Raw genomic sequence first — 25,891 nt, forward strand, 5'->3', positions numbered from 1 at the left:
TATCATACCTTGTTTACCTTACCAATCTCATTTCCCAATATTCTAATCATTCATTAAGAGATGGCTTTATCGCCAATGTCTAAATGGTGGTGGGTGCTCATTCTCACTTTAACTGGGACCACGATCCAAACTTATTTTTGAAGATAGAAATCAATATCTCATTCTTGGTAAATCATATTCATTCATAAATTTTACTTCTTCATTCATCTAGTTATCTTAATGTGCAACATCCTCTATGCTTATCCTTGGTATTAGCATTTGAGGGTAGGTTCTTACGCATCCACAATTTCTTTAATATAGTTTCCAAATAAGTTTAAATGATCTTACATATATTTCTTTCATCTCAACTCACATGAGGTTTAGTTTATGGTACAAACTTTAATCAATCTTTTAGTAGCATTCACTAAACTCTAAAGTAATTCTAGATCATATCTATATTCCCTTCTTTCCTTGTATTTCGAGGGGTCATAACTTTGTCAAAAACTTTTCATTGGTCATTGTGATCATTATTATCTATTGTGTGTGACTTGTGCAATTAAAATATTTACTTAATACTTTTGTGGTTATCATTCTCTTTATGCTTTGCTACCAATATTGAATAATGACTTGGTATTCCAGGTTGTTCATGAAAGAGGAGATGATATATGCCTTTGCTATATATGTTTCTAATAGATTACCCAAATTTCTTACACTTGGTCATTCTCTATCTTCTAATTAATAAATTGCCATCGATAAGTGTATAAATCTTATACCCACTTTGGTCAAGGCCAGATGCCTTAATATACATACACCCATATATTATGAGATAAAGAGTATAAATTATGTACACCTCTCAATCCAATTGTACATGTCATACATACCTTAATATATTTTTTTCTATCTCGTTGGGATCACTCGTGATCACGACTTTGCTTTTGCACTTTGAAAGAGTGTTTCCTACTCAATCCCAATAACTACTATTGATGCACGTGCTAGCCATTATTCTTGTTGCTGGAAGACGTCCCATCAAGGCTCATGTACATTGAATATCTTGGTTTATATATAAAATCCAAAAACAGCTATATTTATGGGGAGTTGTTGATTTCATAAGATAGTTTAGTAACTATTGGCCACCTTTGATGGCAACGAATGAATAGCTTTGATGGCTAGTTTAGTACTTGACTTGTGTATAAAGCCTTTCCATCTGAGTTGTGTATGTCAAATCATAACTTGTGTTGTAGGCATCTTCTCAAGATCCCTAGTCTTCCCTAAGAGGTTCCTTTTGTGCAAATCATAGCATAAATCTTTGAAGATTATTAGTAGCACATCAATAGCCAAGACTTCTCTCTATAAACACTAGAGGTAGATGTAAGTTTGTGCATTTAGATGTTCCTCCTAGTATCTTTATCTCCTCTCTTTTGGATGTTGGTTGTCCATGTCTTAATTTGGGCACTGGCTAGTTATTTGTTGTCTCTACTTCAACGTTTGATGAGTCCCCTTTCAATGTTTGAGGTCTTCTTTTCTTATTATTGTGACACTATACAATAGTTTCATTCTTAGTCTCTCGCAATGCTAACTAGAGGACATATTGTTGAAAACACACTCTGCAATATGTAGAATCATCGTTGAACAAACAAATGTTGCCTCAACACCCAACCACAAGGAATTAAAGAGTTGATCAGGTCAGCCCCAAATAATGGTGTTGATTCCATCTTCGAGTAAAAATATCTATCCTCTACGATATCCCCTTACTTCTGGCATTCAACATGGCTCTTTTCAACCACTGTAGCTTTGTTTCACCAGTCCACCTAGGTTCCATTTGGCTTCATCCAGTGTGCTCATCATCTATGCCGCATATTATATTTGCTACCTCCCCCAATATGGTGCAAATCATGGTTGGATCTTACATATGAAGTAAAGACATCAGATGTGAGAAGACATTAGCGACTCATACATGACATGCATGATACACATGTGGGGCCCTACATATTCTTTGTGATCTACTATTCCAAAAAAAACTCATGTTCAATGACATTAATAGTCCATTTCAATATAAATTTATCCTTTTCAAACTCTAAACTTTATCTCATTTGAGATCCAAATTCTACAATTTATAATTTCTCTTTATACTCTTATCACTTTAATACATTTGTAGTTGACTTTGATACCATGTTAAAGTAACTGAGATTGTTTCTGCAAATGTACTCTCATTGCCATTGTAATTGATGATTTCCAAATGCAGGTTTGGATCTCATAGATGTATAATATGAGAGGAGACATGTCTCTATAGTAATCACCATTTAGATTATCAATAACTATATGCATAACTTATCTTTAACATATATATATTATATTATAATATTATTATATAATAATATATAATGCATAATATATATAATACATATTATATTGCATATATCGTATATATATATATATATGTGTGTGTGTGTGTGTGTGTGTGTGTGTGTGTATGAGATATATAATGCATAATATATAATATTATATATATATATATATATATAAGAATCATAAATAACAATTTATCTAAAAAGATAAACACGTATTAGTATATCAAATAATCAATGTTTTAATTCTACTGATGCTAAAACATTAACAAGCTTCAAACATTTTCAGATGGACTCGCTTATCCTCTTAGGGAAAATTATTAAATAAGTCAAATTCAAATGAATTATAAAAATACAAGTTATCAAAAATTTGCGCAAGGGACCTCAACACCATGGATGGTACTCAACTAACTCTAATTCACAAACAGAACCACAAAATCCACTTCATATTGCACTCCAATACTTGCAACCAATGACAAATCTCACATGCAATCACCAAAAAATTACTAGTCCAGGTTGATCCAAACAATTTGAACACATTAAATTAAAGAAAACATAATATGATAACAAATACACAATCTTATACTAGCATCAAAGTTCCCAACTAGCACATTGACTTGCACATATACATCCATGGAGCAAAGTTAAGAACTCTATCACTAGTCTAAATTGCATAACTAGTAGATAAGCCCTAGGATGAGAAATCCCATGTAGATAACTTACTAAAATTTCCCTGTAATAATTTGATTTCAAAAAAGCTCTGCAACTTTCTCATGATTTCCCACTCACTTGGCATTTGAATTTTGATGGGCGGCAATGGCCCTTCAGAGATAGGCCAAATCCCAGGGATCTACCTAGATCTGTAGCTTATCTTGACTTCAACTAGGATTTTCTAGGGAGGTGTAGATAGAGAACGTCCCCTTGGTGGGGTCCCAATGGAGTCTACTATGTTTCATGTAGATGGTCTAGATAGTGTAGTGAGCCCTAGAGTGACTCAGGGTTGGAAGGATTTAGTCTTGGGTGAGAAGATGACTCACATACCTTTGTAAGCCCCCAAGGTGATTAGTCATGAGGAGGGGTTAGAAATTGTTATACAGGATAGCTTGGTCGATAGTGTGTCAGCTAACCTAAAACTATGCCTAGTTGGCAAGTTTGTGGCTTTCTGCCCATTGATTAAGATGGTTAGGAAGTGGGTCAATCAAAAATGGAAGGTGAAAGGGAGTGTGACTATTTATGCGATGTTAGGGGGTCTCTTCTACTTTAAATTTATAGTAGTGGAAGACATGACAATGGTTCTAGCTGGGTTTTGGTACTATGGTAAACACAGTCTGACAGTGCCTAAATGGAACCCTATTGTGGACCAGTGAAAGAACTAAATAGGTTGGCTCCTAGCTGGGTCAGACTCCCAAGTCTACCCCTTGAGTTTTGGGATGAAAGAGTTCTTAGGTCTATTTGGAACTCCTTTGGACACTTTCTTCCAATAGACATGGTTACCCTCTAGAAATCCACACTTGTTTTTGTAAGGTTTAGTGTGAACGATCCGATTGGTGTTGCTTTACTTGAGTCCATTGTTCTGAGCTCTAAGTGGGGGAAGAAGGTGTAGCTCATTGCTTATGAGAATGCAGGGCTATTTTGCCAAAGTTTATCAATGTTTGAACATTTGATTATTGATTGCAAGAGGAATAATAAGCCTTCTAGGAAGGAAGTTGAGGAAGAGAGGGATAAGGATTCAAAGGGAGTTGGAAAAAAGGAGGGGGAAAGTCAAGGGGTTTAGGAAGAGATTCCCCTAGAAGGGGTTAAGGAGGTGGAGGTGGTGACCTCTAATGTGGAGGGCACAATGATTGTCCTAGTCGTGGCCTCTAAGAGGATTCTAGAACTAGGTGGTTCTTCAAGTATGGTGGAGGAAGGTGAGATTATTGATATTAAGGTTGGTGATCCTTCCCCTTTCCTACAAGGAATTGAGGATCTCCTCAGAACCCCTATGAGAAATATGGTGTTTGAGGAGGTGTGTGGGGACTTGGAGAACAAAGAAATATTGCTAGACAAGGGGAAGGACTTGAAAGAAAATGAGGTGGCTCATGTCTAGCTGGTGTGAGGATGCTCCCCCTGTCACCAAGTTGATAGTTAAACCCAACAATCCTACACCCCCTCTTGAAGAGGAGAAGGGGAAATGGAAAACATAGACGAGGAAGACCAGAGTCTCAAAGAATCCACAAGAGGAAAAGCAATTGAAGCTAGATGTGGTGAAATTAGGCAAACATAATAGGAGAATGAAATAGATGGAAAGGGACATGGCTAGTGGTCGAAAACGTACCCTGAAATCTATGAAAAAGGGTGGAAAATGATTATTCTATCATGGAATATGAGGGGACTGAACAGCCCCTAGAAGCAGTTTGCAATTCAGTAGCAGTTGTCTAATATAAGGATAGATATTTTACTGGTTCAAGAAGTTAAAATGACCATGGCTAACCTTGAAAATATTGTAGGTTTTATCTAGCTAGGGGCCAATTTTTGTTATAATGAGGTGGAGGGAGCATCAGGGGGTGTTACTACCTTTTGGAACCCTATACTGGTAAAGGAAAGTTCATACATTGTTCTAAAAAATACCTTATTACTGAGCATATGAAAGATGATAAGATTTGGAATGTAAGTAATGTTTATGCACCAAAGTCAAAACAAGGAAGAGGTTGGCTATGGGAGGAAGTGTCTAATTTCCTGTCCCATTACAAGAACACTTTATGCATGGGAGATTTTAATTCCCCATTGTATCCCTTTGAGAAGGCTGGACAAATGGTGGATTTTACTAATAGCATGAAGGATTTGGCTGCGTTCATAAATAAGAATGACCTAATGGATATGGAGATGTGTGGTGTCAAGTTTACTTGGTCAAATAATAGGAAGGGGTTTGACTTTATCCAAGTCAAACTGGAAAAACTCCTTGTCCTGTCAGGCTAGGATGGGTTGACTTCTTCTACTCTCATGGGTTTACCCAAAATGGTCTCAAATCACGCCTTTGTCATTTTTTATTGGAAGGAGATGTTGCAGGGGGCCCAAGACCATTCAAATATGAGATTATGTGGCAATCTCATCCCAGCTTCCATTCTCTAATGGAGGAGTGGTGGGATATAAGAGTTGAAGGAATTGCTATGTTCGGGCTATCCACCAAACTTGATAATGTGAGAAGGAATGTTCGGCCATAGCAAAAGACTCAATTTGGAGACATTTTTACGACAAAGGAGGAGGTGGAAGGAAAGCTAGAGGAGCTCCAAAAGGCAATGGGGGAGATTTCTATCTCAAAAGATATGATTCTAGAAGAGGAAAATTGTAGGAAGGTGTGTAAGGACACAATGATCAGAGAAGATATCTTCTAGAAGCAAAGATCAAGATTTTTATGGCTAAAGTTAAGAGATAGGAATATGGCATTTTTCCATAGATTGGCCTCTATCCATAAAAGGAGGAACATGATTGATGAGGTGACGGATGAAAATAATACCAAACTAACAAAAACTAAGGAGATTGGAACCTGGGCTAGCAACTATTTTAAACATTCTTATAAGGAGGAGCATAGGGCCTACAACAAGGAGGATAAGCAATGGTTGATTGAATCCATGCCTAATGTTATCTCAATGGAGGAAAATGAGGTGCTTACACAACAAGTCTCTGAGGAGGAAGTTAGAAGAGTCATTTTCTCTATGAAAGCCTATAAGTCTCTGGGCCCTAATGGCTTCCCCCCAACCTTCTTTCAACAGTTCTGGGAGCTTATAAAGGTTGACCTGCTAAGAGTTGTGTGTGATTTCTTCATAACTAGGAAGTTACTCAAGAGATTGAATAAAATGCTTGTTATTCTAGTTCCAAAAATTAAGGAGTCAGGGGCTATCTTGGATTTCAAACCTTTTAGCCTATGTAGTACCACTTATAAGATCTTATCTAAGATTATGGTGAACTGCCTAAAGCCACTACTGCATAAATTTATTGGGAAAACTTAGAGCGAGTTTGTCCCGGACCACTAGATTCTTGATGTTCCTATAACAACACATGAAGTGTTGCACTCTATGGAGAAAATTGGTAATCTAGGTATGGCTTTAAAGTTAGATATTTCCAAAGCTTATGATGGGATTAATTGGACTTTTATGTATGAGGTGATGGAAAATTTTGGTTTTAGTCAAGAGGTCATAAAATTAGTTAGATCAATGGTTGAGATTTTTAATTAATCAGTGTTGGTGAATGGGTCACCCTAGGGAAACTTCAACAGGGAGAAAGGTCTAAGACAAGGGGGGCCTATCTCTCATTACTTATTCATCATGGTGGCGGAAGTGTTGGGAAGAGCATTCCTGAGAAAGGTGGAGGAAGGGGAGATCAAAGGCATTAAACCTAATACCTTGCTTCCAGAAAAGGTTATACAGTAGTTCATTGATGATACATTCCTAAGTAGGGTCCCTTCTATGGCGAAAGCTAAAGCTTGGAAACATGTATTAGAGATTATGTTGTTAATTTGGGACAGAAAATTAACTTGGATAATAGTATGGTTTTCTTCTTCAACACTGAGCTGGATATCCAGAGGAGAGTGTTAAATATCCTAGGGTGCAATACTGCTATTCTCCCAAACACATATCTTAGGCTTCCTTTGACCAAAGAAGTTAGCAATCACTTTTGGAATAAAATTCTAGAGAAAATGCAGAAAAAGTTGATTGGGTGGAAAGGTAAAACCTTGAGTAGTGTCGGTAAGATTCAACTCCTGACTTCTTCCTTCCAAGGGATCCCAGTCTATTTTCTGTCATTGTTCAAAATCACTAAGGTTATGGCCGAGAAGTTGGAGAAGATGGACAAATAAACTTCCTTTGGTTGGGGGAGAAGAGAAGAACAAACTAAACTTGGTAAGTTGGGATACTGTGTGTAAACCAAAAGATAGAGGGGATGTTAGGTATTAGAAAGATCATTGACTTGAACAATGCTCTCCTTGCTAAGGTTGGATGAAAACTACTAAAGGATGAGAATAATTGGTATAAGATCTTGAGAGCAAAGTATCTAGGAAATTTGAATTTTATACAATGTATTTGGAGAAATGACCTTCCTATGGGATCCAAGATTTGGGTTAGTATAGTAAAAAGAAGAAATTTTCTTAGGGAAGGTTTTCGATGGTTGACAAGAGATGGTAATCAAATTAATTTTTGGGAGGACACTTGGCTTCTTGAGAAACCTCTTATTAGAATGAAGTATGGTCATCTCAGAAACTACCTCCAACTGCAAGAGGGAAATAAGGTGGGGAATTTTATGGAACTAGGTAGGAGATGGAAAAGGTTACAATTACAACATGGTTACTTAGAGAGTGGTCATTTGGTTGAGGATCTGGAAGAGCTCCTTCAAGGGTATAGAATCTAGGGGTGGTTCAAACTAACTCCTTTGTTTTGGAAGGTGGCCATGTTTGGGGGTTTTTCTATTAGTTCTACCTATAAGATGATTTTTGAGAAAGATATGGAGCCTAAATGCTAGTGGAGAATATGACTTAGCCATCTAATCCCAAAGGTCAATATTTTTTGCTGGGTCTCTGATGAAGGAGAATCCTAAGCTTTCTTGCAATCCTTAATGTTGGAGCCAAGTGCCAGTGATTTTGCATATTATGTTGTTGTCGAATTGTCTAGTGGGTGTCTAGTTACTATAGCTCTAGTTGGTGCCAACTTACTATAGCACTTGGTGCTGAGTTATTGTAGCACTTGTTGTCGAGGTACTCTAGCACTTAGTGAGTGCTGAGTTATTGTAGCACTTAGTGGATGCCGAGTTACTGTAGCACTTAATGGGTGCCAAGTTTTCTTGTTTATGCCGAGTGTCAACATTTTGGATGTGATTTCTACATTTTTGGTGCAAGCCAACTTGTGGGATTTATTTTTATTGCAATGTTTATAATGAGATCTCGCCTTGGGATGTGTCCTAACCGTTGTTAGGTTGGCCTTCCTATTTTGTATGTTCTAGAATGTTTTGTAAGCCATTTTGGCAAGTATAAACAAGGGTCTTGTTGAGTCTTTTAGTAGTTTAGTTTTTGGCAAGGAAGTGTAGATGCAAATTTTGAAGAGCTAGGGTTGCAGCTTGAGAACCAAAGGATCACTTGGTGGACCTGAGGGTACAAGTGTGGATTCTCTTAGTGTTCTTATCCACTTGTGTATCTGGGCTAGCCAGGATTGGATTTGTAAGTTGGATCTTGTGGATCTTGCAGAACTAATTTTATAGTTGTTGTTTGTAGTTGGCCCTAACCTGGAAGGCCTTACAGTCACGCATATTGTATGTAATCAATTATATTTATGAATACAGAGTTATGATTTGGTATCAGATCTTGCATTACTATTATTTTGTGTTGTGTTTCCGCTGTTTGGTTTTATTGTTAGGGGCTAGGACATCTTCTTTAGGGATTCTCATGCCTTGCACTACATTAGTCTCCATTTATGGGAAGGTCCTTACCATTGATAATTTAAGGAAAAGGGGATTCCAATTACCCAATAGATGCTACCTTTGCAAAAGCAAGGAAGAAAGTATTCCCCCATCTTTTCTTAGATTGTAGCTATGTTAGAAATATATAGAGTAGGTTATTATATAAATTGGAATTTGTTTGGGTGTTTGATAAGGGAATTGAGCAATTTGTTGTCAATTGACATTGCACATTCCTCCACCTCTTCCTTATCCAGTTGTGGAAGGTGATTCCCCCTCATGTATGTTGGGGCATCTGGAAGGAGAGAAACAACAAGGCTTTTAGAATTGAAGAGAGAAGTGAGGAGATTGTAATAGGAATTATTTTCAACTTGATTGTGGAAAATATGAAGATTTCTAAATGGAAGAACCCAATGTTCCAACCCAATACGACTAAACAATTTGCCAGGAACTGAAACATTAAGGAAGGCTTCATGGACATCAAAAGTTCAAAACATATTGCTAGGAAATTGACTAGATGGAGACCCCCTAAGGAGAATTGGGTTAAACTTAATTTTGACGATGTTGCGAGAAAGGAGGGTTCGGCTGGTGGAGAGATGGTTAGAGATAATGAAGGCAGAATGCTTTTGGCCTATGTTGGTAATCTTGGGAAAGTCTTGAAAAATGTTGCAAAAGTCATGGCGCTCCTGTGGGGGTTTGAAATTGGTAATAAATGTGGGTTGGGAGAACATGGAGATTGAAGGAGATTCAAAAATTATTATAGAAATTTTTAGAGGCAGTATGAAAGAGGGATGGGAGATCAAAGGAGTGATAGAAGACATAAAGCCTTTATCGATCATCCTGAAAAGGTTTGTGTTGTCACTTAGGTTTGCACCCTTGTCCAGAGCCTATGCATGAGGACAACCTAGTGAAACATGGAAACAACCTCTAAGCTGTGGGACTTGAACTGTGAGGTTGAGTCTCCGGAGAAGGCCGGCTTCCTCTTACTATCAGGATGCACCTAACTACTCTTAGAGAGGAAAAGGGAGAAAGAGTGCATGAAAGAAAATCTACCTAATCTAATCTAAAGAGGTGATGCACCAAAATAGAGTGTTCAGACTAAACTCTGCACATAAATGCACTATTTAACCATAATGAAACTAAGGATATACACATTCAGACTTGCTTTAATCAAATAATCACATGCAGATCAGAAGACCAAGATGAATAATACAAGGAAAGGGATATTCACTTATATTATCATTCATAGGCTGAAAGAGATACAGTCATGTAGATTACAGATTTCCACAAAGCATCAATGAGAGGCAAGGATTCTTGCACTTTCACACCAATGGCTGAAGGAGATACATCAAAATGTCATACGGTTCAGAGGCAAGGGGAGTTTTATACTAGAGTTGCAGAGCAACAACAGAGAACAATAGAGAATGTTCCCCCTTTCAAAATACACAAAAAATTGCCTTTATAGCTCAGGCATAACTGAGATATTTTCCTGACTGAAATTATGCTACAACCACTGCCATTAAGTCTCTGCCAAGAAAAATCATGGGGATTTGAGGAAATTTGATCTAAGTATAGCTCTAGGTACCATGAAATTTGATTTTTAACTAAAACAGGGCCTTGAGAAGACAGAAGCGGCGCCATAACTGTGCTCTGACCAAGTGGATGGATCAACTGACACGGTGGAGTGTTCTCCTGCAGTTAGCATTTATTTCCTGGTGGTTGGGATTGATCATGAAGATTAGATCCACAAAAAACCTTGATTTCCTCTGTTCGTAGTTCGTGAACTAGCGAAGTCAGCAAGTCAAAATAACCCTGGCACCAGGATGAGCCATGTGGACCAATCAGTTTATTTCTTTCTGCCACCTCACAGGTCTTACATGGTTGACCATCTCTTTTCATTACTAATTGCGCCATCCTTGCAAACCCCGACTGCGACGGTCATACTAACTGCCAACTGCTAATTGTTACTACCTCAACTGGACCCACGAGGACACGTGTCCTCAAATCGCTACCTCGCTATGTATATCTCCTGAGCATCTTTCTATAGCGATGTAACGAGGGTCATTGATCTACCACCATCTGACGGCCCTGAAAGTACCATAAAATTTGTCAGTGACCCTACGCTTTGCAGCTCAAAAAATAGGGCCCACAATCCACATGTCACCAGGTCGTTAACTCGCTATACCTAAACAACGTGCATCTTCACATGGCAAGTTAATGAGGACCATTGATCTGCCACCATCGAACGATAGTGAAAGACGCACTAAAGGGACTGGCCCACCTTTTACACTGTCACCGACCTAGCCAATGAGAAATCACCCAACTACGAATGTGTCATTAACCTGTACACTCATTCCTAACGCATCATTGACTTAGGGTCCACCATGTGGCCTATGGAACAAACCTGGCCCCACAAGACACGTAGCAACGAATCATCAACTTTCTATAGATATCCTCTGAGCAACTTTCCATAGCGAGTTAACGAGAACCATAGATTTGAGGTCAATCCAAGGGTGGAGAACTGCATCAAGCATCCTAAAGATTGGTGGGTCCCATACTCGCTAAGTTGCTATGAGTAAACAACTTGCAACTTTTCATGGCGAGAAGATGATGGCCGTTGATCTGAGATCAAATCAGTGGGGAAGCTACACGAAGCTTTCTGAAAAGTGGTGGGCTCCATTCTCGCTATGTCGCATAGCTTAAACAACATGCAACTTTCCAACGTGAGATAGCGCGGACTGTTGATTCCGTTTTAATCTGACGCTCATGATCTCTTGCACATTTGATCGATGGGGCATGGGTCCAGTGCATTGATGAAGTACAAAATTATGCACAGTTGGCACCCCATAAGACTTTACTTTAGTCCTTGTCATCATCCCATGTTATTAGAGGTCCCACCGACTGTTGATTTTACAACACCTCGCTACTTCGCTAATGACGAGATGCTTGAGTTTTCTGATAGTGAGGTAGCGAGCACCGGTGACCTTATCCAAACTCGGCATCGGAGAAACAAATCGGACCACCTTTGCTAGACTGGGCCCGTCAATCCATGTGGAAAACACTCGCTAAGCCGTTGTGCATATCTATCGAGCAGATTTTTCTTGGCGACGTAGCGAGGGTCGTAGATCTTGAGAAGATCCAATGACGAGGAACTTGCAAGCCCGTCGAAACATATCACAAGTTTGATTTTTTAATTTTTTTGATGTTTCTCAGGAATTAAAATAATATTAACTCTAGGAACTAGCCATTGGAGGGTGAGCATTTGAATTTTGAATATTGGCGGGGTGCAAAAAATGGTAACAGTTTGAGCTGCAACATATTTTTCTAGAAGGTAATGGGGTGGCAAACAAGATGTCAACGTTAGGGCTAAGAGTGCATGGCTTATGTTGTTGGAGAGAATTTAGAGTATTACCAAATTTGGTAAGACTTTTGGTGAATAAAGAAACTATCTTATGATTATACATTATTGGAAAGATTTTTTGGATCCTAGTGACAACTCAACGCTAAGTGATTTGATAGAACTAGGCCACCATGGACAGATGGTAAGGAAGGATTTAATGTGTACTTTCAATAATAAATTTGCTTGGTTTAAAAGAGAAAGTATATCAAAGTATGATATGGGCATATTCTTGCACATTTCTTTGTACTTAGTGATGAGTAGAAATTCAAATTTTAAAAGGGTTCGGACAGTCATGACAGTAAAGGCCTTTATGAACACTTAAGGCAACCCTTTTTTTCGCATAAGTGTGACTATTTTCCGAATTTCCATCTCTAGGGTAGATGTCTAAAAGTAGCTAAAATTTAGGTGAATATTGTTGATAATGGGGGGGTGTTGTGGGCAATTTTCTTCATATTGAGCCTTTGATGATTGAGGATAGAGCCCATAAACCTTTTGTCTAGTATATGCTTAAGGAAGGGGTTCGATCTTGCTCATGGAGACTCTTAATGGCTTTGATGAGAGCTTCTCTCAGCAATTTGTTAACTCCTAGGAGAATAGAAAGGTCACTATAAATGGTATTACTTTTTAGATATCTAAGGAGATTATCTCGAACGCTAGCTTAAGTCATTTTTTTCAAGAGGGCGAGGAACCCATTAGGCATCGTGGGGGGGTTTTGCGAGAGAAACTTTCAAAACCCTGGAATGAAGTTCTCTTGGTGTTGATGAAGTATTTAACACCAGAAGGGAGGTATGGTGTTTGTTACTACTATCATTTTTCTCTCTTGAATCGCTTCCATCATTGTGACTATATCTCTATCCCTTTTTTCCTACTTAATGAATTAGTTGATATAGTTTCTGATGTTAAGGAGAAAATGAGAAAGGGAATCAATTATATTATCTTCCATCAAGGATTGATGTTCCATCTCAAATAGTTTCACCTAGCCTTGTTACCCCCTAGGATTGTGGAGGTTGACATCCCAACTATCCATAACCCCCGCCTCCACCATATCCCACTTAGAATTACTAGCCCTAGAGCCTCCACCCCCCAACCTTCACCAAGTGAGTTCCATGAAAAAAGAAAGATCCCCCCATGGTAAAATTATGAAAACGGGGAAAGGGAAGGAGAAGGAGATGGAGGACTCGAATGATGAGATGAGAAGGGGAAGGAGGAGATGACCCATGTCTCGGCTTCAATTACTGTTGGGTGTGTGGACCTCACCCAGGATCAGTTCCCTGTCACGGTGGAAAGAGCCCCCTCCCCCATGATGATGTTTTCATCTATCAAGGTCTCACCTAAGGAAATGTTTACTTCTAACCCCCCAGTTTTGTAAGTAATTGACAAGGGCATGGTGGATGGTAATCTGAGTGGTAAGTAGGAGGTCCCCGAGGAGACTAGTAAGCTGGCTAATAGTGAGCTAAGGGAGAGAGTGATGCCTTGGAGGAAAGAGTGAGACTCATGGTTAAATTCACAATCAAAGTGACACACGTTGCAACCACTGCTTTGCACCTGCTAAAAGAGAACTAGGAGGGGGACCTGGCTCGCGAAGACTCCAGGATGTTGCTCGATTTCCTGGCTGAGGATTGGGCTAACATCCTCCTAAGGGGAAGGATGACAAGAATCCCAATTAGGACTTGTCCCTCTTGGTTTCCTTTGTTTTATGTTTTGCTAGTTATGGAACTTAGTTTGGTTTAAGGCATTTCTACACTTGTTGATAAACTTTTTCAGTTTAAGTAACATTGTTACAGACAATATTAGTATGATGTCTATGATGACAATATGGGTCGGCCCCCTTGTTTGGCTGCTTTTTAATTCAAAAACTTATTTAAATTTCCCAGTCATGATTGATTGATTCAATGGCAAATAAATTTAAAAAGACAAGTTAGGAAATTGCGCCACCTATTCTTTATATGATCTTGCAATATAATCAATCTGTAAGATCCTTTGATTCAATAGTTTTTGTATGCTGAGATAGCATTTCAACTATAGAAGTTCATGGACTCATTTTAATAAGCTTGTTTCAATTAAAAGACCACCTTTCAGCATAATGCCTATAATGCTTACCCTATAAAGGGGGTAATTTAGTTTTACCTACATTAAAAGGAAGAATGTTTATTTTTAGCCCAAGAGAGGTGGTGAGAAGTGATTGGATTCAAAATGTTACCTACAATCAGCAGTCAACTATAGAAGTTCATGGACTCATTTTAATAAGCTTGTTTCAATTGAAAAACCACCTTTTAGCATAATGCTGATAATTCTTACCCTGTAAAGGGGGTAATTTAGTTTTACCAACATTAAAAGGAAGAATGTTTATTTTTAGCCCAAGGGAGGTGGTGAGAAGTGAGTGGATCCAAAATGTTACCCTCAATCAGCAGCAAAGACCGATCATAGCAATAGCAAGGTCTATCTATAAAAGCAATAGAAAGATGGAAAATGTAGCGACAAAAGTACATTAATAAAACGTTCAAGTCATATTACAGAAATAAGTTAAAATTTCCTATGGTAGGTACCAAGCTCTCATAAGAACTTAAAATGTTCATATTCATATTATTATGCATTGCAGAAATTAGAGGTTAAGGGCTGTTCTAATATACAATCCAAACATTACTCCTACGGAAAAGGGGGTGCCAATGTAATAGAAAATTTATAATTACATACCCAGTCAATACCAATATTGATTACCTTATACAAAATTATAAGACGATTAAAACTTGCATTTAAGATATTCGCATAAATGGGACTGCTATATAATCTCTATAGCATTTTTCTTGGGAAAGATTCAAAAATGACAATAAAATGGCTGACAGTGGAAAGTAATGCCAAATTTGAATAAATACTACTTAAGACGAAAATGGCTGTAATGTACAGTCAGTGGGTGTTATGGATATTTTCCTGACAAGCATCTCAGAAATTACATTATAGATACGAAAATTACACGATCTGCATTAGTCTGCAATAATCTGGATGTGCATCTGTAGAGCGGCCAGACTGCAAAGTGGATGGTTCTTGAATATGGTTGTCAATTTCTACACTAACAAAATACTCAATGTGGTTGGTTTTTCATTTTTGTCTCATTTGAAATTCAATTACAAACAAAGGATGGCTGTAATTATTCAATATATATTTATATGAACAATTTTACATATTATTCTACAGACCAAAGATTTAAGGGATCGGAGCAAATGGACAATTTGGATTAGAAGTACAGAACGACGAATCTAATGGAGAAATAAATAGAATAGAAGTTCCAATGGAACTTCAAAGTTGGGGGCAACACAAAACTGTTCCATAAACTGTTGTACGGTCACCGTCAGCAGAAACTGTTCCATAAACACAAGATGCAATACATCGTGAAGGCGTGAAACCATCAGGCTGTGACAGAGATAAAAATGGACACATTACTACTCAATTATTAGAAAAGAGCACTTAATATCTCATTAGCATTAGTGCCTGATATCTCCGGTCATCAAATCAGAAATGCATATGTGAACAAAGCGATGCTCTGCATGTCAAGCTAACTGTCTCCTAAATAGCTGACGTGCTTTCACGGATAACTTGCATATAGGGCAAGATGCTTGTATTGCAAGCCAGGGATCAATGCACTGCAATCAACCACGCCAAGAAGTAAACAACAAAGTCGCAAGCAATCATCTAAATAAACATGCTGTGAGACATTAACTCATTACTCTCAAAACAAACTTCTGACACTGATGAGAACAAAACTGGCACCTTTCAATACAAAAGTAGATGGAATATCTTATTAAGAAAAAAGATACAAAACTAAAATCTAAACTTTACCTCTTTATGAAACTTGTGTGTGCATAACAGATGTCGAATAACATCTCCAGCTTTTTGCTTCTCTAAGCAAACGGAACAGACTTCATCTGAAATATCATTCTGTGATGCAAAAAGACATTATCAGCTAAACTTAAAGACAAGTATGGCAATAATAGTTTTTGATAAACAGTTTCCTTTAATAATGGGAAAATTGAATTGACCTGTACAGTTGATATGGGCAAGCAATCTATATGCTGTTGTGATGCACCCTTCCAATTACTGTTGTCATCATCAAGCACCAATAGCTCATCATAATCATTCCTGATAAAAACAGTTGTAATATTGACAACTTCTAAAATCTGAAAGCCAATTATATATTATAAACTAGCATATTCACAAATGCAAAAGCATCCAACATGGGTGCAATGAATACAGAGAAAAATCATGACATGTGGTCACTCCCTTGTAATACAGGGCATCATCTTCACAGCAGTTGCATGCTTACGAGGATCACCTCTTCAAGAGACTGAAGAATAGATCATAAATGAATTTACAAAAAGCTTAGTTATCTATGAAGTCAAAACAAGCTGTTCATGTTGATTAAAAAATACATATTCAAAATTAGACTTGGAGAAGGTAAAATCCGTCAAACAACAACTCAAAAATAAGTGATTGATGAGTTCAAGACTGGTTTCAATTTCTGATAATAATTGTGGTCATCTGCATTTAAGCCTTCGTCTTGGCCTAGTAACTTAACAAAATGCAAAAATGGAATTTTGAACTATTTTTTATAGGCCTTCTTCCTTTCGCGGCCCTAGATCAACTTTAGACCTATCCACGATTATGACTTGTGATTCAATATAGACATGCTAGAATCCTTATAGGCTCATCTGCTTAACATTAAGACTAGATTCTTTAACTACCAACATGAATTACTCTATTATATTGTGACCCTTATCCTGTAACCCTTGTGACTAACAAAAATAGCATAATCACTGGTTCAAGTCTATGCATAACATAGTTCCCAAACTCAAGCTCAGCAAGGCCAACTCAACTCGTGATTGAAATGAAAAAACCCTTGAAATTTGGAGATTTTTAACGATTTAAAAACTTCTATAATCCAACCCTTTACTGAGTAAAACTTAAAGGACACTATAAAATCATCAAATAGAAGCTAGAAGCTAATAAAACTTAAAACAGACATAAACATGGAACATATATGATAAATCCATCACATACGTAAAATGTGAATTGTAGCTCAAGCAAATAGAAAACATAGAATTATATGACATTGATATATAGAATTATAAATGTTGTCAAATGTATGTAAAATCCATGAAATCCATGTAAACAAAAAACAAGTCTATCCACTCAAGCTCTAGCTCAAACCTCGTCCTCATTCTCATTCTCATCCTCATCCTCATCCTCGGCCTTGGAGCACCTTGTCTACCTTCTACAAAGGCATCTAAGGTAGGTCTTGGAGAACTAAAACGCCAAAGTCCCCGCTTGTGAGGTGTCATGATCAACATCAACAGTGCATGTGCGTGTGCTGGAAGGTGCTCTATCCTCCTCTACCATAGCCACAGCTGGTTGCAAACCTATGGCTTCTCTTTTTTCTTCCTCTCTCATTTTTCCTTTTCTTCCTCTCTCATTTTTCCTCTCTTCTTTCAATACCAAGCAATTAGAAGACCTTTTAGGGTTAAAACAAAAAGGAATGCAAAAAAAATATTTTAAAAAAACTGTTTTTTTTTGTTTTTTAAGTGCCAACTTTGGCACTGCCACTGGCCGGATCATGCTGATCAAACTCAGTGAGTTGTGAAGTGTTATACCAACTCACCGACATGGGTGAGTTATGCCTAAAATCTGGTGAGCCAAGCCGAGTCAGCATAACTCGTTCGGGTTGACCTCGCTAGCTGATTCGGACAATTTGCCCAACTCGCAGCAAGTTTGGGATCTCTAATTCATAGACCTATTAGGTAAATAAGTATAACCTGGTTGTTTACAACCCCTTTTAGATTCCCATTAGGTATGAAATGTTACATTTATTGACACCATCATATAAGATAATTATCTAAACATCTCATGCTATTGGTAATTATCTAATATCCCATGCATGCTATTGGGAGGCACTTTGAGTATATTTATAGTGGCTACTTTGAGAAGTTTGGGGATTTTGGCAAGTGTGCTTATTGTTGCTACATGACACACCCAACTGTAATGCTTTTGATGTGAACTAGGGGTTTGAAAACCCTTTGTAGTTGTTGATTAAAATTGATGCAAACATTTATATTCATTTCCAGCAAATGGGTATGTTGTAATTGTGCTTACAAGCATATTTATCCATTTGGGTATTTTCAATTTTGGCTTTGTGTTGTACTATCAAATTTGGATTGATTCTAGAACTAAATATAGAAAGCATCTCCTTTATATGTGCTGTCATAATATTGTAATTATTTGGAATATAAATCTGACATTCAATTCTATTCTATATTTCCTCTCACGCTTTAAAAAAAAAGGGCAGAAGAGGGCTGTATATTACAGATCTCTTTGTAACTGTTTCAATTTAATATGTTGGAAGCTTTCCCAAGTAGTGATCTACCTAAAACTAAATAAATACTTGAAAAATATACAGATCAAACTAAAAATATCAAAGAGTTGACTAGAGACCTGCGCCTAAACACAAGATGTTTCTACACCCAACTTCATGTCACTATATAAAAGTATCCATCTATAGCAGTTCAATTCATTAAAAATAGCATGTTTCTACTGACAACTTGAAGTCTAACTATTGTTCCATTTGCTAAAAAGAACAGCAATTAAGCTATCAAATATTAACAAGTCCTCAATAGTCTTTTCCTATTTACCCACATTATTCTATAATCAACTGGAAAAGATTTAGTGACTTGCTAAAAAGAACAGCAATTAAGCTATCAAAATTAACAAGTGCTCAATAATCTTTTCGTATTTACCCATATTATTCTATAATCAACTGGATAAGATTTAGTGAAATATAAGAAAAGAAATTAATTTCCTTGAGTAAAAATACATCCCAGAAACTAAAAATGGTATATTGGAGAACTTACTCATTGAAGTCACGTTGAGCTCCAGCAAGGAAGCGATGTGTGGCATTGCTTTCAACGGCATGTTCTGTTACGTCCAATACATCTACTCTCTGCAAAATTGGTCACGAAAAATTATAACTAGCACTCATCATACAAGATCATGGAATAGAAAGACTTAAAATAAATATTCCTCAGATATTTTTACCATATCTATATTCCTATCTGATGGGGATTGGAATCTTCTGCAATGAAATGGTCTCCCTGATGCTCGGTGCCATCTTCCTGAAAGTTCATCTCTCCTGTGTAGCAGACAAGTTGAATCATCATCTCTTCTTCTGTGTAGTGGGCAAGTTGAATGACCACCATCTCTCCCGTGTAGTGGACAAGTTGATTGGCAATCTCTGCTTGTGTGTAGTGGACAACTTGGATGACCATCTCTTCTATGTAGTGGACAAGTTGAATGACCACCATCTCTCCTGTGTAGTGGACAAGTTGAATGGCCATCTCTGCTTGTGTTTAGTGGACAAGTTGAATGACCACCATCTCTCCTGTGTAGTGGACAAGTTGAATGGCCATCTCTGCTTGTGTTTAGTGGACAAGTTCGATGACCATCTCTCCTATGTAGTGGACAAGTTGACTGAACATCTCTACTTCTGCGTAGCGGACAAGTTAAGTGACCATCTCTCCTTCTGTGTAGTGGACAAGTTGAGTGACCATCTCTCCTATATAGTGGACAAGTTGAATGACCATCTGGAAAGGAAGTTAATAATGGATGAGCTGTCAAAGAATGGCTTGGCTCCCTCCTTCCCCCAGTTGTACAACTCGCCTGCTAGGATTCAATAGTTTTGTATATCAAATTTTCTTTTCATTATCAAAAATATGCATTCCATGATTAAAACAACTTAACCAAAAACTTTGTAAAGCTAAATTTATTAAATAACATCAAAGAAACTGAAACTGATTCTGCAACAACTGACACTAAAAGCAACAAAGAAAACTAACACAACCTTCATGAATGCGAATGTTACAACACATCATTAAATTTTTATGAGGCAGCACAAGTTGAAAATAATACTACTGTGCAAAAATGCTCGGCAATCATGAGAAATGTTCATGAATGCAAATGTTACAACACAACATCAAATTTTTCATGAGGCAGCACAAGTTGATAATAATACTACTTTGAACAAATGCTCGACAATCATGAGAAATGTTCTTTAGTGTAAATATCTTCTGGTCATATTTTGGTGATCCAAATACGATTGGATAAATATTCAGTTTCAATTTGGTCATTAATCAGTGTGAGGTGTAAATGTTGCCACTGTGGACTGTTAGAGTTTACTATTCATAAATTGATTCCTTTCCACTTAAGTTTTTTTGAAAACGTGAAACCCAATGTGAATGGCCATAGATTCCATATACATGTTTAGATAATAATCTTGAATTCCAGTTTGCTTTTGCTATGGTAGATAATCTTAATAAAACAATGACATGCAGAAAGGAATGTGTCTCCTATATGAATATTCAAGCTCCATAGAATAACTGATGTTTACATCTGAGTAATACAAAACTTCAAGCTTCCTAAATGAATATGCTCTGCCATGAAAGTATTAGAACATGTGTTTAAGCACACTAGTTCAAAACTTCAAAGCATCTAATTGAATTAAAACAATCACTTGCTATTAAAGAGACACGGCAATAATCCTTTCGTATGGGCATGGTAATCTTATGTGCTTAATTGAAATATATTCAGCATAAAACTCAATTACAATATATGTAAGAAATACAATTAATTAGGAGTCCCAGTAAGCACAAGTAAGAAAAAAATTTAAAATGAAATTCAAATTTTAATCAATTTTTTTTAAAATGGTGAATGTGTCAAGTCACTGCATCTTTTCAATACATTTTGCATATTTGATGGCATAAAATAAGTTATTGATTTGATCAAACAACGTTGATAAAGGAGAGTGTCCCTTCTGTGTGCTTGTGAGCTATAAGAAGCATAAAATTAATGTCACATAAATATCTCAAGCTCAGACAGTAGGAAAATATTCAATAGTTTTTGAAAGGGCAATTGAAATGAATATATACTAGTTTAGCATTTTACTGTCTATAATTTATGTCCCTCTTTAAACTGCTTTAAATGTACCCATAGGAATTTAGCCAAGTCATGAAGTAACAAAGCTAAGCAGTGGGCTACACATAATCTCCCACATAAAATGTGGCCTTGTCAAAAACCACTTGAACCACATTCTCCACATTTAATTCAAGGACAACTACCTCTAACATTTTACAGATAATCTATTAAGTTTTCTTATGATTCATGATGTCAATTACCTCCAGGGGCACAAAATCTTCAAGGCAATTGACCAAAACATTTGTCATGACTGTCAACGAAAGAATAAAACAAACAAAAAGAATGGGCAGCAAATTAATAATTATTATCTAAAGACTGATCTTATGAGAAATGGTGATCAACTAAGCTGATCTGTTTGATTAAGGAAGAATATGGCCGGTTAACCAACAAGACTCTTGAACATATGCTTGAATACAGGAGTGTTGGGAAGTCAAAGACTAGTGCTAGGAAAACAAGAGAAGATTCATATTAAAACTCTTCCTAGCATTCTTGAGGCTGCTAAGGAAGTGTTTTCCAATCAATTTTCTTTACTGCATAGTGCATTAGCTTAAGCCAGTTTGAAGCAACCAAAATGATTTCTTGGGTTGGCACCTTAAAGGTAGAGGCATTAATATTAATATGAAGGGTTATGAAAAGATGATGCTATAAATCGAAAGTCAACCTTCCCCTAGGAAATCACATAAAAGGCTAAGGCCTCGTCTAAAGCTGATCTATTTCTATATTTGGCTCATCATAAGAAAATTCTTGGTATCAGCTCAAAAATAAAGATTTTTAGATGTCCCCTTTGCATGGTCCACAAAGAAGCCGAGTAATCACCTCTTGTTCAGTGTGATTATGCAAGAGGGCTCTAGAATTCATTTCTAGCAACTTTAGTATAGCACGGGTCAATTAGGCTTGCTCTCTCTCTCTGGGCAGTTGTAAGCTTGACATTATCCTACTAATCCCAATCCTCAATATTGGTGACATATTGTTCCAGGAATGACGATTTGGAAAATTTGGTTGGGAATTAATATTATAGCTTTCAAAGAGAAAAGAAATGTTGAAAGAAATCACTGGTATCTCGTCTATGCCTACAATTAGTTATGCAAATGTCAAAATAATGAAAAATCCAACATGTTAATTTCATGCTTAATGTTATAGGACTAATAATTGACAAATTTGGAATCCAAATTTTCAAACATTTTGATAACAAGAGGAAGTTTCAAGAACCACTCCATTGCTTGCCCTTTGAGACTTCTAGGAAATAGTTTTATTAAATAAGTGGTGTCACGCATGAATTCCATTCATAGTGTGCAATATTCCCTCAAATAGTCTTGTGTGTAGGATGTAACCATATAATCATACTTTAGAAAGACAACATTTGGAAGAAATGGTACCATAATTAGATTCCTGTCAAAAAAGAAGCCAAAACTTTCCATTTTAAATTTGTTTGAAAGTTAGTAAACATTTCAATGAGACCCAACCAAAGGAAAAAGAAAAAAGGCTAAAATTACATGGCATCCTCCGGTGATAGGTTGAATAAATCTTAATTTTGATGGGGTCTTTAAAATTTGTCTTGGCTTATTGAGTGGTTGTCTTTTCAAAATAAACATTATGTGGTCGTGATTGGCCTGTATCTAAGTTGCCCATAAGCAGAGAAACAAATTGACAAACAAACAGAAAGACAGAGACAAACAAATTCAGGGAAAGAGAGACAGAGACAGACTGATTGACCAACCGACAGACAGACCAATAGACAAGAAAAATGAATGCTTCAAAGTTATCAATATTGGGATAAATATGGAGCATATGTAGACCTGCTCAAAAATAATGAGAAATTGATCAAGCTTGAAACAAGTGAAAGCCTTCATTTATTAATGTCAACAAACAGCCAACTCAGTGGAGTGCCAAGTTTAGGAAACAGGGCTGTCCCAAAAATCTAAAGCAGAAGCCAGAAAACATCTTGCTCTAAAAAAGGAACAGCATTTAATCTTTTGAGTCTCTCTAAATATAAGGAAAGCTTATTCATGCTAATCACAAGACCTACATGAGGTAAGGTTAGAAGTAACATAACAAAAAATGAAAAAGAAGAGAAATAAAAAAATGAAACAAAGCTGCTGATTATGCAGGCTGCTGAAGGAGAACAGCAGCCAGGCACATTTGAAGATAATTTCTGACGATTTAACATCAAAAAACTATTAAACAGAAAGTGAGTTTCAGATAAATGAAAATGTAATTCACTTACACATAAGCCAGTCAAAACAGGAGCAGAATCAAAATTAGGGGAACCTACATGCTCCGTTAACTCCCTCTGTACCACCAAATCTGAAAGAAGATCATCTTGCTGCATGCACATATTTAACATTAAGTAAAATGAGTGACACATTGTTCATCAAAGATCTGCCAATGTAGACTTTAAGTTTGTTACTAAAAGCATCTATAGTTCTAAACAATCTTGGATCTTTCGCTGTGTAGCAAAACCCGAAGAACTACAAGGTTTACTATCTTCACATACAGTGAATTTGTTAACTTCTCTGGAGCTTGAAGAATTAACCCTCATTCTCTTCCTGCCAAAATCCAACAGAGATGTCAGTAAATGGCAATAGTACAGGCCTAAAATTAGAATGGTATCTACATGCCTAAACATCATGCTAAAGTCTTTCAACAGTTAAATATTGTACAGCACCGTCAGATTACAGATATTAAGCATTGATGTGAATCATAAAAAGAAAACACTACAAAGACAAAGCATTCGGGTGAATTACAGCATAAACACTTCAATGAAAAACAAGCAGCACCGTAACTATAAAAAAATTAAAAGTACCTCGAGAAACCAAGTCATGTTCATCAATGAATTCACGATACAAGGTCATGCACCATATGAATGATAATTGTAAATGAAAACAAATATTGAGCTCAATGGCATTGGGAGACATTTGCATAAAAGCCTTTACATAGATACGACATCAATATGTCTATTCAAACTTTTCTTAAATGCATCAGACTGTGTGAAAAGCAATGTACGGTGGAAAAACACTCTAAGGAAGTGCAAAAATCTCTGTCAACATGAAACAAAAAAAATTTAAAAGTTCTATTCTTTATCACATGGCCAATAAGTATATCAAATGCTTGTGATAAACAAGAAATGACTCAGCAGGACAACAATGATTGAAGAAAGATATTCAGATAGACTGTATAAAGAATCTAAGGAGCATAATTATTGATGGAAATTTTTTACCAAAGATTAATTTAACATTGAAGATCAGTAGCAGAGAGGAAAAAGGAAAATATCCCTTAATAAAACTTAGCTTGACATATAAACCACATTAAAGAGAATTTATCAGTTACCCCCTCTGTAGCAATTGCACAAACTTATTCTCGTCTCTTTCAACCATATCGGCAGATACAATTGCTCTGTCTTTCCTCCTATCTTCTTGTGCGGAAGCGGGCATGTCTCTAACAATCATGAAGCCAAAAAAGTTAATTAAGTTCTGTTCTCTATCGCATGGCAGAGACGCATATACAATGCTCGTAATAGAAAGGAAATGATTTGGTATGACAACAATGATTGGAACAAGATTTCCAGATAGACTACATACAGAATCTAAAGGAACACATATTGATAGATGTGTATTGCCAAAGATTAATCAAACATGGAGACTACCCTTCAACAGAAATCAAAGTATTATATGTAAAGTACAGCTTGCTTTTAGTTGGATGAGAATTCATTACTTACATCCTTTGTAACAATTGGATACAATTATTGTTGTCTCTTTCAACCATTCCAGCAGATACAATTGCTTTGCGTTTCCTGCTATCCTCTTGTTGGCCACCAACAGGTACAGAAATATTATAACTCTGCAAATCAAGATCAAAACTAATGAAACTGTTTGCGTCTGCAGATTCATCATTGACAACACCCCCCTCTACACCGACCTTTCGTAGACTTTTCATACTCTTGCTTAACATAGCTAGATCGAAACTCTGCTCCGCAAGAAAGCCAACGAGATAAAGGTAAACAGAAACGAAAGAACAAAATAACCCTCGTCCTACGACCTAATTGTCCTCAAAACAATGTTTGAGCTTAAATAAACGACTATGGCAACGAATCATGCAGAAATAGAAAACCTTCTGCGACAAGTAAATATTTAGAAACAGCTTTTATGGCAACGAATCATGCAGAAACAGAACACCTTCTACGACAAGTAAATATTTAGAAACAGCTCTCCCATCGAACTCGGAATATGACGGGCGATATAAAATCGAGCAATTATAGGCAAGTATCGGATAAAAGATCGTATATCATGTGCCAAACTGTGTCGACTCTTTGCTCTTCTGCGGCTTATTCTGGGAGATAAAACCGTTACCGGTGGGGGTATCACCGCCATTAATGAAGGCAGAAAGCAGAGAAGCGGCCGAATAATTTTCATTCAGACCAATTGATATTAAGAATGGCAAGTCCAGGAAAACAGGACACGCCAATTTTGATATGAATATATTAAATTTCTGTGTGCAAATATTTTGAATTCTATGCGTTTCTGAACTGTCAGTGCAAACTTATTAAAACATTAAATTTCATTGATTCTTTATTCTTCATCTTACTTTAGTAACTAAATTAATTTTAGTTTGTTTCGTAATTTATTCCAATAAATGAATCAGTTAGTTCGTTATTATCCAACAAAATATTATTATTTTTATTTCTGTATGGGAATTAGTTAGTTATCGTCAAAGAATGTTTTTATTTTTATTTTTATTATTA

The 25,891-nt window shown here is 36.7% G+C and overlaps 1 protein-coding gene across 8 annotated transcripts; it reads right to left on the reverse strand.

The window, feature by feature from the left end:
- Positions 1–14,991: 14,991 nt before the first annotated feature.
- LOC149528203 (uncharacterized) lies at positions 14,992–25,602 on the reverse strand. 8 transcript variants are annotated; one of them, XM_089810512.1, is made up of 10 exons: positions 25,326–25,602; positions 24,869–24,990; positions 24,481–24,588; positions 23,648–23,699; positions 23,426–23,476; positions 19,222–19,842; positions 19,038–19,126; positions 16,176–16,275; positions 15,976–16,074; positions 14,992–15,779 (listed from the first exon to the last, which is right to left on the reverse strand). In XM_089810512.1, exons 2-10 carry the CDS (start codon positions 24,913–24,915, stop codon positions 15,687–15,689), a joined length of 1,260 nt encoding a protein of 419 aa, XP_089666638.1. In that variant the 5' UTR covers positions 24,916–24,990; positions 25,326–25,602; the 3' UTR covers positions 14,992–15,686. The 8 variants fall into 8 exon arrangements, with proteins under 8 accessions (XP_089666638.1, XP_089666635.1, XP_089666637.1 ...); XM_089810509.1 differs by lacking the exon at positions 25,326–25,602 and adding an exon at positions 25,069–25,225 and having other exon boundaries at positions 23,378–23,476; XM_089810511.1 differs by having other exon boundaries at positions 16,176–16,233; positions 24,869–25,592.
- Positions 25,603–25,891: the final 289 nt, after the last annotated feature.

The sequence above is a fragment of the Cupressus sempervirens genome, chromosome 11 (genome assembly GCF_028749045.1).
Source record: "Cupressus sempervirens isolate cs-2001-9-10 chromosome 11, ASM2874904v1, whole genome shotgun sequence".
In the NCBI taxonomy this organism is placed as follows: Eukaryota; Viridiplantae; Streptophyta; class Pinopsida; order Cupressales; family Cupressaceae; genus Cupressus; species Cupressus sempervirens.